At 45.1% G+C, this 13,520-nt stretch overlaps 3 protein-coding genes across 3 annotated transcripts; 2 read left to right on the top strand and 1 right to left on the bottom strand.

The window, feature by feature from the left end:
* Window positions 1–1,367: 1,367 nt before the first annotated feature.
* LOC136486491 (non-specific lipid-transfer protein 2P-like) lies at window positions 1,368–2,100 on the top strand. Its single transcript, XM_066483397.1, has one exon. It carries the CDS (start codon window positions 1,443–1,445, stop codon window positions 1,728–1,730), a length of 288 nt encoding a protein of 95 aa, XP_066339494.1. The 5' UTR covers window positions 1,368–1,442; the 3' UTR covers window positions 1,731–2,100.
* A 6,755-nt stretch (window positions 2,101–8,855) lies between these two features.
* Window positions 8,856–10,847, bottom strand: LOC136486501 (uncharacterized). The gene is made up of 3 exons (XM_066483407.1): window positions 10,144–10,847; window positions 9,896–10,026; window positions 8,856–9,318 (listed from the first exon to the last, which is right to left on the bottom strand). Exons 1-3 carry the CDS (start codon window positions 10,823–10,825, stop codon window positions 9,193–9,195), a joined length of 939 nt encoding a protein of 312 aa, XP_066339504.1. The 5' UTR covers window positions 10,826–10,847; the 3' UTR covers window positions 8,856–9,192.
* Window positions 10,848–12,257: 1,410 nt separating this feature from the next.
* LOC136486509 (non-specific lipid-transfer protein 2P-like) lies at window positions 12,258–12,627 on the top strand. Its single transcript, XM_066483418.1, has one exon. The coding sequence runs from the start codon at window positions 12,359–12,361 to the stop codon at window positions 12,623–12,625; it is 267 nt and encodes an 88-aa protein (XP_066339515.1). The 5' UTR covers window positions 12,258–12,358; the 3' UTR covers window positions 12,626–12,627.
* Window positions 12,628–13,520: the final 893 nt, after the last annotated feature.

Raw genomic sequence — 13,520 nt, forward strand, 5'->3', positions numbered from 1 at the left:
TCAGGTAGTTGTAGTTGCTGGTCCGAAATTGCTTCCAATTTGGCCAAAACAATATGCTGACAGAGCTTGCAAACTTTTATTACTACTAGGAACAATATTGCCCTCGGGATGTTCTCTATACAGCACTTATGGGTAAAGATCTGCTTACATGAAGAATGAATTCATATGTAGTTCACCTGATTCATTGTGCCTGATGCGACTTCGATCGGATTTTCTTTTCCATATTTTGAAACAAAGAATGGAACATGATAGCAATTTAGGCTTGGTTGCACCCTGTATTTGCAACGGGGCACTTAATTTTATTACTTCGTGTTTAACTAAGCTTTTTCACATCTCAATTGCTCTTCATACTTAATTGTATCAACAGGGGAACTAGAAGCAAGGTGTCCATGGCAAGGGTTGTTCGGAGTAAAATAACAACCGAGCAGAAGAAAACTTAGTTCTAAATTTAAGAAAACTCATTAGTTCTAAATTTTTTGTACAGAAACCTTGGGCACTTTTGTTACTTTGCTAAAATAATAACTCTTTGCATTTGGATGTTTAAGTGCAACTAATCACCCTTGGCTTCACAGGGCGAATGTTTTAATATGAACATCTCATTGGTTAATTTCATTTCCTGCTTTTGACTGTTCATGTGCTATGCTGCACCTTACTACTCCTAGCTTTCAACATCCGAGCTCATCACTGCATTTTGGAAATATATTTATCTCACCGGGGGCACAACACAGCATCAAGGCTAGCCCAGATACATGACACTTCCATGTGTATATTCTTTTATTTTACTTGCTTCTATTTCGAGACACCACCAAAAAAATGACTTGTCAAGTCCAACTATTTATACAAGCGTGGGTGCGCTCCCAATTAACACCGGCATTCACAAAAATTATTTGTATAAATATTGGCAAACAATTTATCAATCCATGTATTTTTGTCCCGTGGAGGTAACCTTATGGTTATATTGAAAATGATCTCATGTCAAGAGGACTTATATTTATTTTTTATGGATCTTCAAAAGATATTGAATGGACAAGTACATCATACACTTGGGCTATTAGCTTGTAATGTAGCAACTCATTAAACGCCGACGTGCCCAACCTTGGCGTTAAATGATTAAACGCCGAGCTTCTGCCGGATCGACACGTTGGCTAAATCGTAGCACGTCGAGCCACATACATTGGCGTAGTATCATTGCACGCCGAGTTTTTGACTATTTTTTGAAAAAGTTCCGCGGAGGGTCTACCTATAAAATATGTTTTTAAAAAGGACAAATGCAGAATTTTCACTCGACGTTGGCCCGCTCCGCCAAGGCCCAAGGCGCCTATAAATACCACGCCACAGCGCGCTTCATTCCCGTGCACCACCGGCCCACAACATCTCAGCCTTCATCACTCTCTCCACTCAGATCGAGGAAGGCAACGAGCGAAGAAGCGGTACGTAGTGCCATGGCGAAGCAGGCGGTGGCGATGCTGGTGGCACTGGCGCTGGTCGTGGTGGCGGCGGCGAGCGCCGGCGGGGCGTCGGCGCAGCAGTGCAACGCGTCCCAGCTGGCGGTGTGCGCGCCGGCGGTCATCAGCGGGTCGGCGCCCTCGGCGCCGTGCTGCGCCAACCTGCGCGCGCAGCAGCCGTGCTTCTGCCAGTACGCGAGCAACCCGGTGTATAGCAGCTACATCAACAGCCCCAACGCCCGCCGCACGCTCTCCTCCTGCGGCATCGCCATCCCGAGCTGCTAGGCGGCCGGCGGCCGGCGGTCGCGTTGCGTGCCCGGGCGCGCGCGCGCTTTGCCTCGCTCGCTCTTGTGTGTGGCGTGGCGTATGAATAAATCGTGTGAATCAGTTGGTCCTCGTGGTGTGCGTACCTTGTTAACCGACTGAAGGTGCGCTTATGCATGTCAATCGGTCTACTATCTACTATATTATATCGTATTTGTGCCTCATCATATGGGCAACAATACCAAGAGTGATGGTGTATTTGTGTCATGAATGAAGATGTTCTTCGTTTGCCGGGAGCATTCATGCCCGACGGCGATGGCGTAGCCCCAGCGCCGCGCCGCTGCAAACCGGAAAACCATCAAGATTTCCATTTAAGTCCGAATAGCATGCATGTTCATGGCGTCTTTATTACTTACTGGACGTGCTTTCTACAACTTGGGGGCTCCAAGATTTATTTAACAATTACGTCGTAATCATTCATCTTGGAACGGACGGCGTGCACAACCCTAACTCGTATGAACATTAAGGCTTAGAAATTCATCAATGGTCCCATCATGCATTTCCATTCATCTTAGATCTATCGGACTCCGCACGGTACTTATTAGACACTCTAACTCGTATGGGCACGGAAGAGCTAGTGTCAAACCAGGGAATGCCCTGTTCGCTTGTCTTATAATTCGTACTTTTCAGCTGGAACAGTATTTTTCTCTCACGACAAATCAGTCGGAACAGTATTTCGACTTGTTTTTTCAGCGAAGCGAACATGGCCGAAATGTTCAGGTTACAAATAGTATTGAGTCAAGCTCCACACAATGCCTGACATGCCGCTCTATCACGTACGAAAGCATGAGTGAATGACCACAAAAACAGGAGCGCCAGGGTCCGGTCACTCGGACCATAACCCTGCGCTGGCAAGGAGTTCCCAGGGTAGGTAGGGATGAAAACGGTCGGGAACGGTCGGGAAAATGTCTTAACCATTCCCGCACCTATATTTTTTTTGCCGGGAATAGAAACGGGAACGGGAAGGTCGGACGGGAAAACGAAACCGGTATTACGGGATATCGGGAACGGAATATTTCAAACGGGAACGTGTCGATTATGATCGAAAAGCGGTAACACAAAACGGGAACATCAATATATGTAACCACTTAAAACAATGAGCTCGATGCAACAATAGCAACCATATGCAAACAAGTGGACAAGTTCATAACATCCTGGAGCGTTGTTATATTGTTAATAGAGGATACATTGTCAATAGTCCAATCTTGGGCATTTATTTTCTTTATGGAGCACCAACTATATATGGAAGACAGTAGAGGATACATTGTCAATTTTCATACCCAAACCTAAGCTGACTTAATTCTCTTTCATTGTGGAGTAGCTATAGTGCTGTACTGTAGTTCATTTAAGTCGACAACAACAGTAAGGTAGCATATTGTGTACACGCTTGTACAGTTTGGTCTAAGCCGCCTGCTGACCGGCTTATTGCAGGGCGGCTTACTGATTTCAAGCCCTTTTCTACAGGTACTAACCAGCTATAGTTCATCAGTTATAGTTAACACATTTCAATGGCGTCATTATCAGTATTAATATTTCTTGAGAGAGGTGATGATGATTATAGGTGTACAAAATACGGGAATACCATCGGGAATTTTCCTGCCCAAATACGGGAACCGTGAATACGGTCGGGAAAATTCCTTAACTGATCTGATTCCGTTCCCGTTCCTGCCTAAAATACGGTGTCGATTTCCCGTTTCCTATTTTTCCTACAAAAATGGTATGCGATCGGTTAATGCGGTATACGGTGTCGGTCGGTACGTGAATTTCCCGTCCCGTTTTCATCCATAAGGGTAGGTAGCGCAGGAGGATGCTTAGCGTCGGCAGTTAATTTGCGCAGGCTGGCCCATCGCGCAGGGCCCACCTCACCCACGTCACTCTCATCTCACGCACAACAAAAAAAAAACAAGTCATAACTCCTAAACCAAACATCCAAATTAAATTCCGATTACAGCACCGAGTTTATTGCAACAAATCCTTCAAAACAAGACCCCACATAGATATATTTAGATAAAATTTTATTAACAAACATTTATTTTATGAAGATAGAACATTTTCTTTTATTGAGCAGAGACGATGTTCTAGATTCAGAGAACAATATTCCGTCTTCGTAAGAAAAAATGTTCTCGATTTAGAATAACAATATTCTAGTTTTAGGTTCATGTAATTGGTATTATGATATACATAAAAATAAATAAACACATAACATAAATAAAAAAATAAAAAATCTAGAGCAAAGCCTAAGGAAAAAAATAAAAACACCTAATAGAAAAAAATTAAAAGAACATCACAGGGATATTTTTCAAACATCTTAAAATATATTATAAAACATCACGTGTACTAAGTGAACATCACTAAATACACCATAGAATATCACTGAATACACATAGAACATCATATATATATTACGTGAACATCACTAAATACATCATAGAACATCATATGTGTACTAAGTAAATATCACTAAATACATCATAGAACATCACTAAATACATTATAGAACATCGCATATATATTACGTGTACATCACTAAATACATCATATAAGATCACATGTATACTAAGTGAACATCACAAAAAATATCATAGATGTGATGTAAGGTAAAATAGAAAAATAAAAAAATCAATGGATAACATAAAAGACAAGGAAAAAGAAATAAAAAACAAAAAAGAATAAAATATAAAAGTAAAATAAAATAATACAAACAAAATAACTAATTATAGTAAAGGCAAAAAAGAAATAAAATAAATAAAAATATAAAAGTTGAAAAGAGAAATGAAAAATCACATAAAACAAAAAAACAAAAAAAAAATGAAGAAAGGAAATAAAAAAATAAGAAGAAAAGGAAAGGAAAGAAAAAAGAAATAAAAGAAACATAAAAATAAAAAAATCAAAAGAATAATAAAAAATAGATAAATCAAAAAAGAAAAAAGAAAAAAAATGAAGCACAAAAAGGAAAAAAGAGAAAGAAAAATAAAAGGAATGAGAAAAATAAGAAAAGAAATTAGAAGAAAAGATACTAACGTACCTAGTGCTTCCAGCGATTCCCGCGCGGCGTTCGGCGCAGGGATCGGGTCTCAACGTTCGGACTTGATAATTCCCGCACAGAAACACATTTTACTTTGACATCATAAAAGTACAAAATTTGGATATCCGAAAGGTATAGATACATGTACAGATAGAGATAGAGACATAATATAATATATAAATTAGATAGAGATAGATACATATCCACTAAACGGTACTTTTTTTTTAGGAACGACGGCAAAAGCTTTGCCGCAAATTTTATTAGACGATAAAAAGAGAAAAATAAAACATGTACGAGGGAATTACAAGCCTGATAGCATTCACCAGGTGACTTGTCTTCCCCTCTCCCCAACTAACAACTACAAAGAAACAAAAAAAACGACTCCTGAAAATCAAAGTAATTACAGCATTGCAACTAGTCGGCTGATGAAAGGGGCAGGAAACCACAACAAAGGAGAAGGAAAAAACGTGAGCAGAGGTACTAAACTCCTATTCTATTGAGTCCCCTGATCTTGTGGTTCCATCGCTAAGCAATATTGTGTGATATCATCCTTACATAGGTAAGCCACTTGTATCGGTTGTAGGTTTTGCTGTTGGAAAATCCTTCTATTTCGCTTTTTCCATATGTTCCACCAGAAGTAGATTAGATTTCCGTCCACTTCCTTTCTATGGTTCTTATTAATTCCAAAAGGAATAGATTGATCCTACTTCGCTCACTCTATCCAACACTGATAGATTGAACCATTTCTTAATAATGCCCCATACCTCCTTGGTGAATGGGCAATCTTTGCAAAGGTGGGCTGGTGTTTCCAAATCATTATCACACAGCTTCCACCCCCGTTTGAGTAGATTATTTGCAGTTAGGATTTTCTTGTGCATCAAAGTCCAAGCAAAGAAACGGCATTTATGTTCTGCTTTAGCCTTCCAAATTGGAGTTATCTTAATCCTGTTGTAAACTCCCACAAACTGTATCTGATAAGCACTTTGTGTGGTATAGACGCCATCTGTAGTCCATCGCCAAGTAATATCATCTTGTATCGTCTCATTGAGAACAACTCCCTGTAACTCTTCCCAGAGCCACACAAATTGTCTCACTTCTTCCTGCGATGTCGGAGGATAAATATGATCAATCCACTTGTTATTAGTTAGCGCCTATCGAACTTTAATTTTCTTTCTTCTCATCTTTTCAAACAGCAAAGGAGCAATCGACTTTGCCATGGAGCCGTTAATCCAGTTAGAGGACCAAAAAGGGGTCGTGTTTCCATCCCCCACTGTCACCACAGTTGACGCATAGAAAATGTCTCGGTCTACCTTGTCACATGGGATTTTCAAGTTGTTCCATGCCCTTTGTTTTTGTTTCCATTTGAACCACAGCCATCTTAAGCCATCTTAGTCTGAGAGATCTAGTGAACCTTTCCAGGTCTAAAATTCCTAGGCCCCCTTTCGTCTTTGGAAGGCACGTTGTTGGCCAGTTGAGCAAGGAATGTCCACCACTAACTTTATCCGGACTTTCTCCTCTCCACAAAAAACTCAAAACTCCTTCTGATTCTATCAATTCTCTTTATAAGCCAATTTTGTGCATGGAACACTGTTAGGTGATATATGGGTAAACTTGATAGCACAGTTTTAACCAATGTCTCTTTTCCTAAAGAAGATAGGAATTTTCCTTTCCATCCGGGTAGTCTTGCACCAATCTTGTCTATTAATGGTTGTACCTCTATCCTTCTTAGCTTTCTGGTATGCAAAGGGAGCCCTAGGTACTTTCCCGGAAAGCTGCTGATCTTGCCTGGGAAGTTTTGAACAATTGCATGAATCATATTGGCTTGCATTCTAATTGGAAAATTTTCCGTTTTGGATAGGTCACTTTTAGTCCGGAGCACTCACCAAAAACAGATAATATTTTCTGTAATCTTGCCAACTCAGTCGGTGTTGGGTTTGCAAATAGGGCTGCATCATCTGCGTGAAGAGAGCACCGTAATTTTGCTTTCTTTGGTAGTACCGATTGTAATAAGCCCTGCTGGGCCACCTGCTCGATGATTCTTTGCAGCGGGTCAATTGCAATTATAAAGAGTAACGGGGACAGGGGGATCCCTTGCCTCAATCCCTTTGCATGTTTGATGTTCTGACTTGGTCTACCATTGATAAGGATTCTGGAAGAAGACGATCCAAGGATGGAGGATGTCCAGTTGCGCCACTTGGTACTAAAAACCCAAAGCCGTTAGAACGTCCAGCAGATATTGCCATCCTATGGAATCAAACGCTTTTGAGATATCCAATTTGATGAATAGAGCCGGTTGTTTTTTCTTATGCAAGAACTGGATCACCCTCTGCACATACAGAAAATTATCGTGTATACATCTTTTTTTTATGAAAGCATTTTGTGCCTGTGAGACCAACTCATTCATACGGGATGCCAATCTTGTTGCAAGCAACTTTGTAATGATCTTCGTGAGGCTGTTAATTAAGCTAATCAGTCTATAATCTGCAATATTGAGTGGGTCTTGCTTTTTGGGTTGCAACACGATATTAGCCTCGTTGAACAAGTGCATTTTGGAAGTCTTGTGATTCTAGAAACCCATCACGGCCTCATATAGATCATGTTTGATTATCTCCCAACATTTTTTGTAGAACACCCCAATGAAACCATCCGGCCCCGGGGCCTTTTTAGAAGGTAGGGATTTGATGATTTGGGAGAGCTCTTGAATTGTGAATGGCACATACAAATCATCTAGATTGAAAGCTGAGTACCCCAAAGCACTCCAGTTTATACGCCGTGATCTCACCATGCTAGTTCCCACTGCTTTACTGAAATAATCCATCGCCACTTTGATTTTATCCTGCTGTGTAGTTGCTATCCCATCCTCAGTGTGCAATGCACTATGTACGTCTTTTTTCTTCTTGCGTTTGCATAGATGTGGAATAGGCGTGTGTTTGAATCTCCCTCCTAGATCCAAGTTAATCGGGAGTGTTGCCTGGCCTTCGCCTTCTGCACCGCCGCCATCCCAACTGATCTTGCCTTGAGGAGTTTTTTGAACACTACTTCCTCCACCGTCAATGGCTGCCTCTCTTGGGCCTTTTCGAGCTCTAGCAGGACAATCTGCAGTATGGCTGCCTGCAATTTGTAGTTGCTGAACTTTGCTCTCCTCCAAATTTTCAGGGCTCTTGCTGTGCGCAGCAATTTGGCATGCAGTTTGAGCAATGCGTTCTGCGTGTTTACCGGCTGCTCCCATGATGTATGAACCATTTCCAAAAAGCCCGGCATATTGACCCAATACGCCTCGAAACGGAAACCTCGGTAGAACTCGAAAGACGTATCTCCTTGTAGAAAGAGTGGGCAGTGGTCTGAACCCAAGGATGCCAGGGCCTGTAGGTCTGTCCGAGGAAACATTTCTAGCCACTCCGGCGTAGCAAGGAAATGGTCTATCATTGTCACTGTTGGGTTTTGCTGATCATTGCACCAGGTAAATTGCCTTCCAAAAAGTTCCAGTGGCGCCAACCGGAGGTTGTCCATTGTGTTTTTGAATCTATTCAGCATTGGAATATTAATTATGTTGTTGTTCTTGTCTTCCAGTCGATAGATTAAATTGAAATCTCCAAGCATTAGCCACTGGTCCATCATATGTTGCTTGAGGTCCGATATTTCGTACATGAATGCGATCTTCTCTAGGTCTGTCTGTGCCCCGTAAACTCCAGCTATGCACCAAGAAACGTTGTCTTCCAACATGGTGATCTTTGCGGACACCGAGTGTCTGTCACCTTTGTGGGCGTTAGCTTGAAAAATCTCTCAGATGCCGCCAATAAAATTCCCCCCGCAGTTCCTACCGCGGGAAGAATGGCGCAGTTTGATACCAAATCCTGGCCGACTGATTCATTCAACAATTGCTGGTTCCGGTTCTCAATTTTAGTTTCCTGGAGGCATACTATTGTTGCACCAGAGGATGTAATTAAATTGCGCACGCTTGCTCTCTTTGCCCCATCATTGAGCCCTCTAACGTTCCAACATAGTATTGAACAATCTTTTTGCGCCATTTAACACAGTAGCACCACTATCGACTGTTGAAGTAGTGAAACAAAGTCTTCAATTAGTTGAACATAGTCTTGGATCTCACATGGCCCGAAGGCCACACCACCAGCAGGTCCCTTACAGTCTTCAAGGCTAGCCGAAGGCAACAAAGCCAGCAGGCCCCAACAATTCCCACACCCAAATCGCAAGTCTGAATAAGTCTGATGCCGAAGGCAACATGGCCGGCAGGCATGAAAGGTCCTAAATCATTAAGATACATGGGCATTGATACCCCATGACGGCCACGCAGGGCCCAACTTCGCACGAAGCTACTCCTTCTGGCAGATAGGGCTGTCATTGGAGACACCGGCCCTACTACGGCCAAGGCCCCTCGCCTCAGGCCGCTTTCATCTTCTTCGCAGCAACCTTGTTCTTGCCAGTCTTCTTCTCCAGCTTGGCGCCATGCTCAATCAGCTCCTGGATGGCGTCCATCTCTGCCTTGTTGAGAGGGTTGTCGAGATGCTGTGAAAAACTTTCAATGTTAACTTCATTGGCATCATCTTGCCGTGGGGTTAGATCTCCTAGCTTTTTAATGAGTAGGTCCTGTGCTACCGTGAGAGTGTCTTTACCAACTCTAGATTTCGCCTTATTGGCAAGCCGACTACTTTTCCTTTGTGTGAACTCAGCCATCGCAACGTCCTCTAATAGTTCTATTTGGCTAGCCATCGCAGCAAAGGTTGTTCAATATGGTTTGTGACAGAATGCAAAAACGCATCCATAGGGTCAATTATGTCTTGACTGCCCTGTGATGTGTGCTGCCCTACATGATCTGAACCCACGCTATTCTGTTCTTGGTTCAGGCCTTACATTCCTCTGTAACTACATTGGGCTCAATGGTTTCTGTCACTTCTGATAGATTGGCAAAATTTAAACTAAGACTAGTGACCGGGCTTGCCTCAATAGATGGGACGACTTCATTAGTTGCAATTATTTACTCTCTTGAGTGCGTCCCTTGTTCATGATAATTGGACCCCAACCCCAACACTCTAGTCAACTGAAATGAGACTTGCTGGACTGTAGGGGATTTGTTGAGACTTACAATCAGGTGCAGTGTGAGCTCCTTGTTGACCATAGCCTCCAGGTTCTTTGCTGCTACCGTGTTCTGCTTCATTTCCTTCCTGATCTCCTCTGCCCTGATGCTGTTGGGGCGCATGTACTTCTCCCGTGCAGCTGCATGAGAGGCACATAGCATAAATTCATCAAGCATCGGGTCAACTGTGGGCAGGCAACATGAAGTAGACAGGATGATAGAATCTTGCAAAATAATGGGGGACTTTATGTTCTCACATGCAACTTCAGGGGGCTCCCCCAGGACAGAGGCGACTGGATCAGCGGAAGAAACACGTTTCTTAGTCATACTCTGAGTTGTCGGCCCCGGAGCGACCTTGGCGTTGATCTTGGCCTTCTTGGGCTCCCACTTGAGGCCCCTTGAACGGTAGGATCCGCCATGGCGAGGGTTGAAAGCCCGGATGTTGGTGCTGTAGCAGTCGGCTGCTCCGTTGCGGCACCTAGTGACGCGCCCCCAAGCCGAGGCACTCCTGTGGCGCCCGCCCTGGTTGTCATCGTCATGTTCCCTTCTGCGACGGTCTTCCCTTCCGCGGTCCGCACCTCCGCGACCACGAACTTCCCCCTGCGAGTCAGGCTGTCCATACCTCCAAATGAAGTTCTGTCGGGGCTTGCGATTTGGCGGCCCGTCCTGGCCACCATCCTCGTTGAGGAAGGTGAGGTCCTCCACCACAGCCACGTGAGGGAACACCTCATACTTCAGCCCGTGCTTGACACCAGTTGGCTCATCATGATGAACTTGGACGAGGGGGGGCTGGATGTCCACCGGCGGCTGCTCAGCATCGGGATCAGTGATGGTGAGCCAGACCTTCTTGGGGATCTTGTAGGGATCCACAATCCACGCCCACAGGTCGTAGGTCCTTGTACGCTCCTGGCGACGAGTGTGCTCCTCCACATATGGCATGATTGGTTGCTTTGGTGAGGGGAGCCGGGACGAAGAGTCGGTTTAGGACGGTGAGATGCATGCTTAAACCGTGCACTTAGTCGTGTTTGGTTGTCTTTGTTGTTGGTTCAGTATAAGATAACATCTTGTTTAGTTGCATATATGGATGTGAGTTTTGAGTGTATGACACATGGATCCCTGCGTCATGTCTGAATCAAGCCATCCTGCATGGAGAGGGAAGTAGAAATTGAAAAGACGAAGTCGTACGAGATGAAGAAGGGCTGATGAATGAAAGAATACAGGCGAAAGGTCCTAGGAGAACAGCCAAACACACCGCATGAATGAGGCCAGACAACTAAACGGTACGGGATGGCCTACCAATCACGCCCACAGTGGATAGCACAGGAGCGACCAAGGATCAAGGCCGCCACATCCTACCCCCAAGCATGAGGCGGGATCCCCTCAATGCGGACGTTGACCCGAAACTCCAGATTGGTGTCCACCGCCTCCCGGCCTTCACTCCATGATACGAAGTTGAAGATGCGTCCTTCATCTTCAAGATACTGCTGCCGTGTAGCCCGCTGCCTGAGACGCTCATTGGCGAAGATCACCAGGTACTGCTCCGGGTAATGCTTGACCACCTGGAACTCCATAAGGTCCATGCCCAACTTGGACCTGAGAGCATTAGCCACATGGTAGGTTTGGGAGTCGTGACTGTTACCCTGCAGCCAGCATACCGCCGCCCTGCCCACCAGTGCGTCGCGGCGTCTCTTGATGTCGCCCGTGGCGGTGATGAACACCGAGTCGCTTGCCAGTCGAGCCCTTGGGTCTCCAGGGTAGGCCGCCATGGAAGCAGGAGCAGGCGCTCCCCGAGCCGCCTCCAGGTAGGAGCGGTGCCCTTCTCCGGTGATTGCTGATGAGTGTGTTGTTGCTGATGGCAGTGGTGGGTGTTGGACTTGAAATGAAGCTCTGTTAGGCTTGTGCTCCTTATATCCAGACAGAGGCAGCCTCGCTCCACACTGATGTGCGTGGTGGTCTCTCCCTCCGCAGCGCCAGCACCGGGTAGTTGAACGGCAATGGCGCACTTGATGGTCTGGAGCAAAGCAGTTGAAGCATTTACCATAGGCGTGTTGTTTGAATCGCTCCGTTCCTTGGGATGGCACTGACCTCTGAATCGTGCCGGCCGACGAGCTTGCAGATTGCTGTTCTCGACGCCACCAGTAAGGGGCTTTTACTTCCGTCCACTCCCCGGCTGTGGTGTGCTCTGTGGCCTCCATGAAGACTTACACACTCTAACTCGTATGGGCACGGAAGAGTGCCAAACCACGGAAATGTTTCATATTACAAATAGTATTGAGTGGAGCTCCACACAATGCATTGACATGCTGCTCTAAGGCGCCTATAAATACCACGCCAGAGCGCCCTTCATTCCCGTGCACCACCGGCCCACGCATTTCAGCCTTCATCACTCTCTCCACTCGACCACTCAGATCGAGGAAGGCAACGAGCCAAGAAGCGGTACGCGCACCAAGTGCTATAGGGAAGGCGGTGGCGATGCTCGTGGCCCTGGCGCTGGTCGTGGTGGCGGCGACGAGCGCCGGCGGGGCGTCGGCGCAGCAGTGCAACCCGACGCAGCTGGCGGTGTGCGCACCGGCGGTCATCAACGGGTCGCCGCCCACGGCGTCGTGCTGCTCCAACCTGCGCGCGCAGGAGCCATGCTTCTGCCTGTACGCGCGCAACCTGGCGTACCGCAGCTACATCAACAGCCCCAACGCCCGCCGCACGCTCACCACCTGCGGCATCGCCATCCCGAACTGCTAGGCGGCCGGCGGCCGGCGGTCGCGTTGCGTGCCTGGGCGCGCGCGCGCTTTGCGTTGCTCTTGTGTGCGGTGTGGCGTATGAGAATAAATCGTGTGAATCAGTTGGTCATCGTGGTGTGCGTACCTTGTTGACCGATTGAATGAAGTTGCATTTATGCATGTCGATCGGTCTAGTATGATGATTATCGTATTTGTATCTGGTAATGTGGACAATATTACCAAGAGTGATGGTGTATTTGTATCATGATGAAGATGCTTTGCATTTGCCCGGAACATTCATGCTAGACAGCGATGGCGTAGCCCCAGCGCCGCTGATGGTTTACTGGGCAGCCGCACGGTGTCGCGTCGCGTACGGGAGTCCTGTAGCCTGCAAACCATAAGATTTTCATTTAAGACCGAACAGGATCGTGTTCGTGGCATCTTTTATTATATTATTATAAATTTAATGGATGTGGTATTCATCTAATAATCACGTCATGTGTTTCCATTCACTCTGGATCAAACTCCGCACCATGCCATATTCTAACATGTATGGGCACCAAAGAGTGCCAAACCACGTAAATTTTCTGTACTCCAAATTGTCTTAAAGTCTAATTCCACACAATACCTCATACATGAGGGAGTGAAGGACCACATAAACGCTTTGTACTCTAATATAAAAAATACAGATATAGATATAGACAAAAAAAAATAGATATAAATATAATACGGTACAGATATAGATGATATAAGATATACGCATATATGAGGGAGTGAAAGACCACATAAACGCTTTGTACTCTAATATATAAAAAAAGATATAGATATAGATAAAAAAATAGATACAAATATAATACATACAGATATAGATACTGATATAAGATGTACGCATACATGAGGGAGTGAAAGGCCACATA

The sequence above is a fragment of the Miscanthus floridulus genome, chromosome 1 (genome assembly GCF_019320115.1).
Source record: "Miscanthus floridulus cultivar M001 chromosome 1, ASM1932011v1, whole genome shotgun sequence".
Lineage (NCBI taxonomy): Eukaryota > Viridiplantae > Streptophyta > Magnoliopsida > Poales > Poaceae > Miscanthus > Miscanthus floridulus.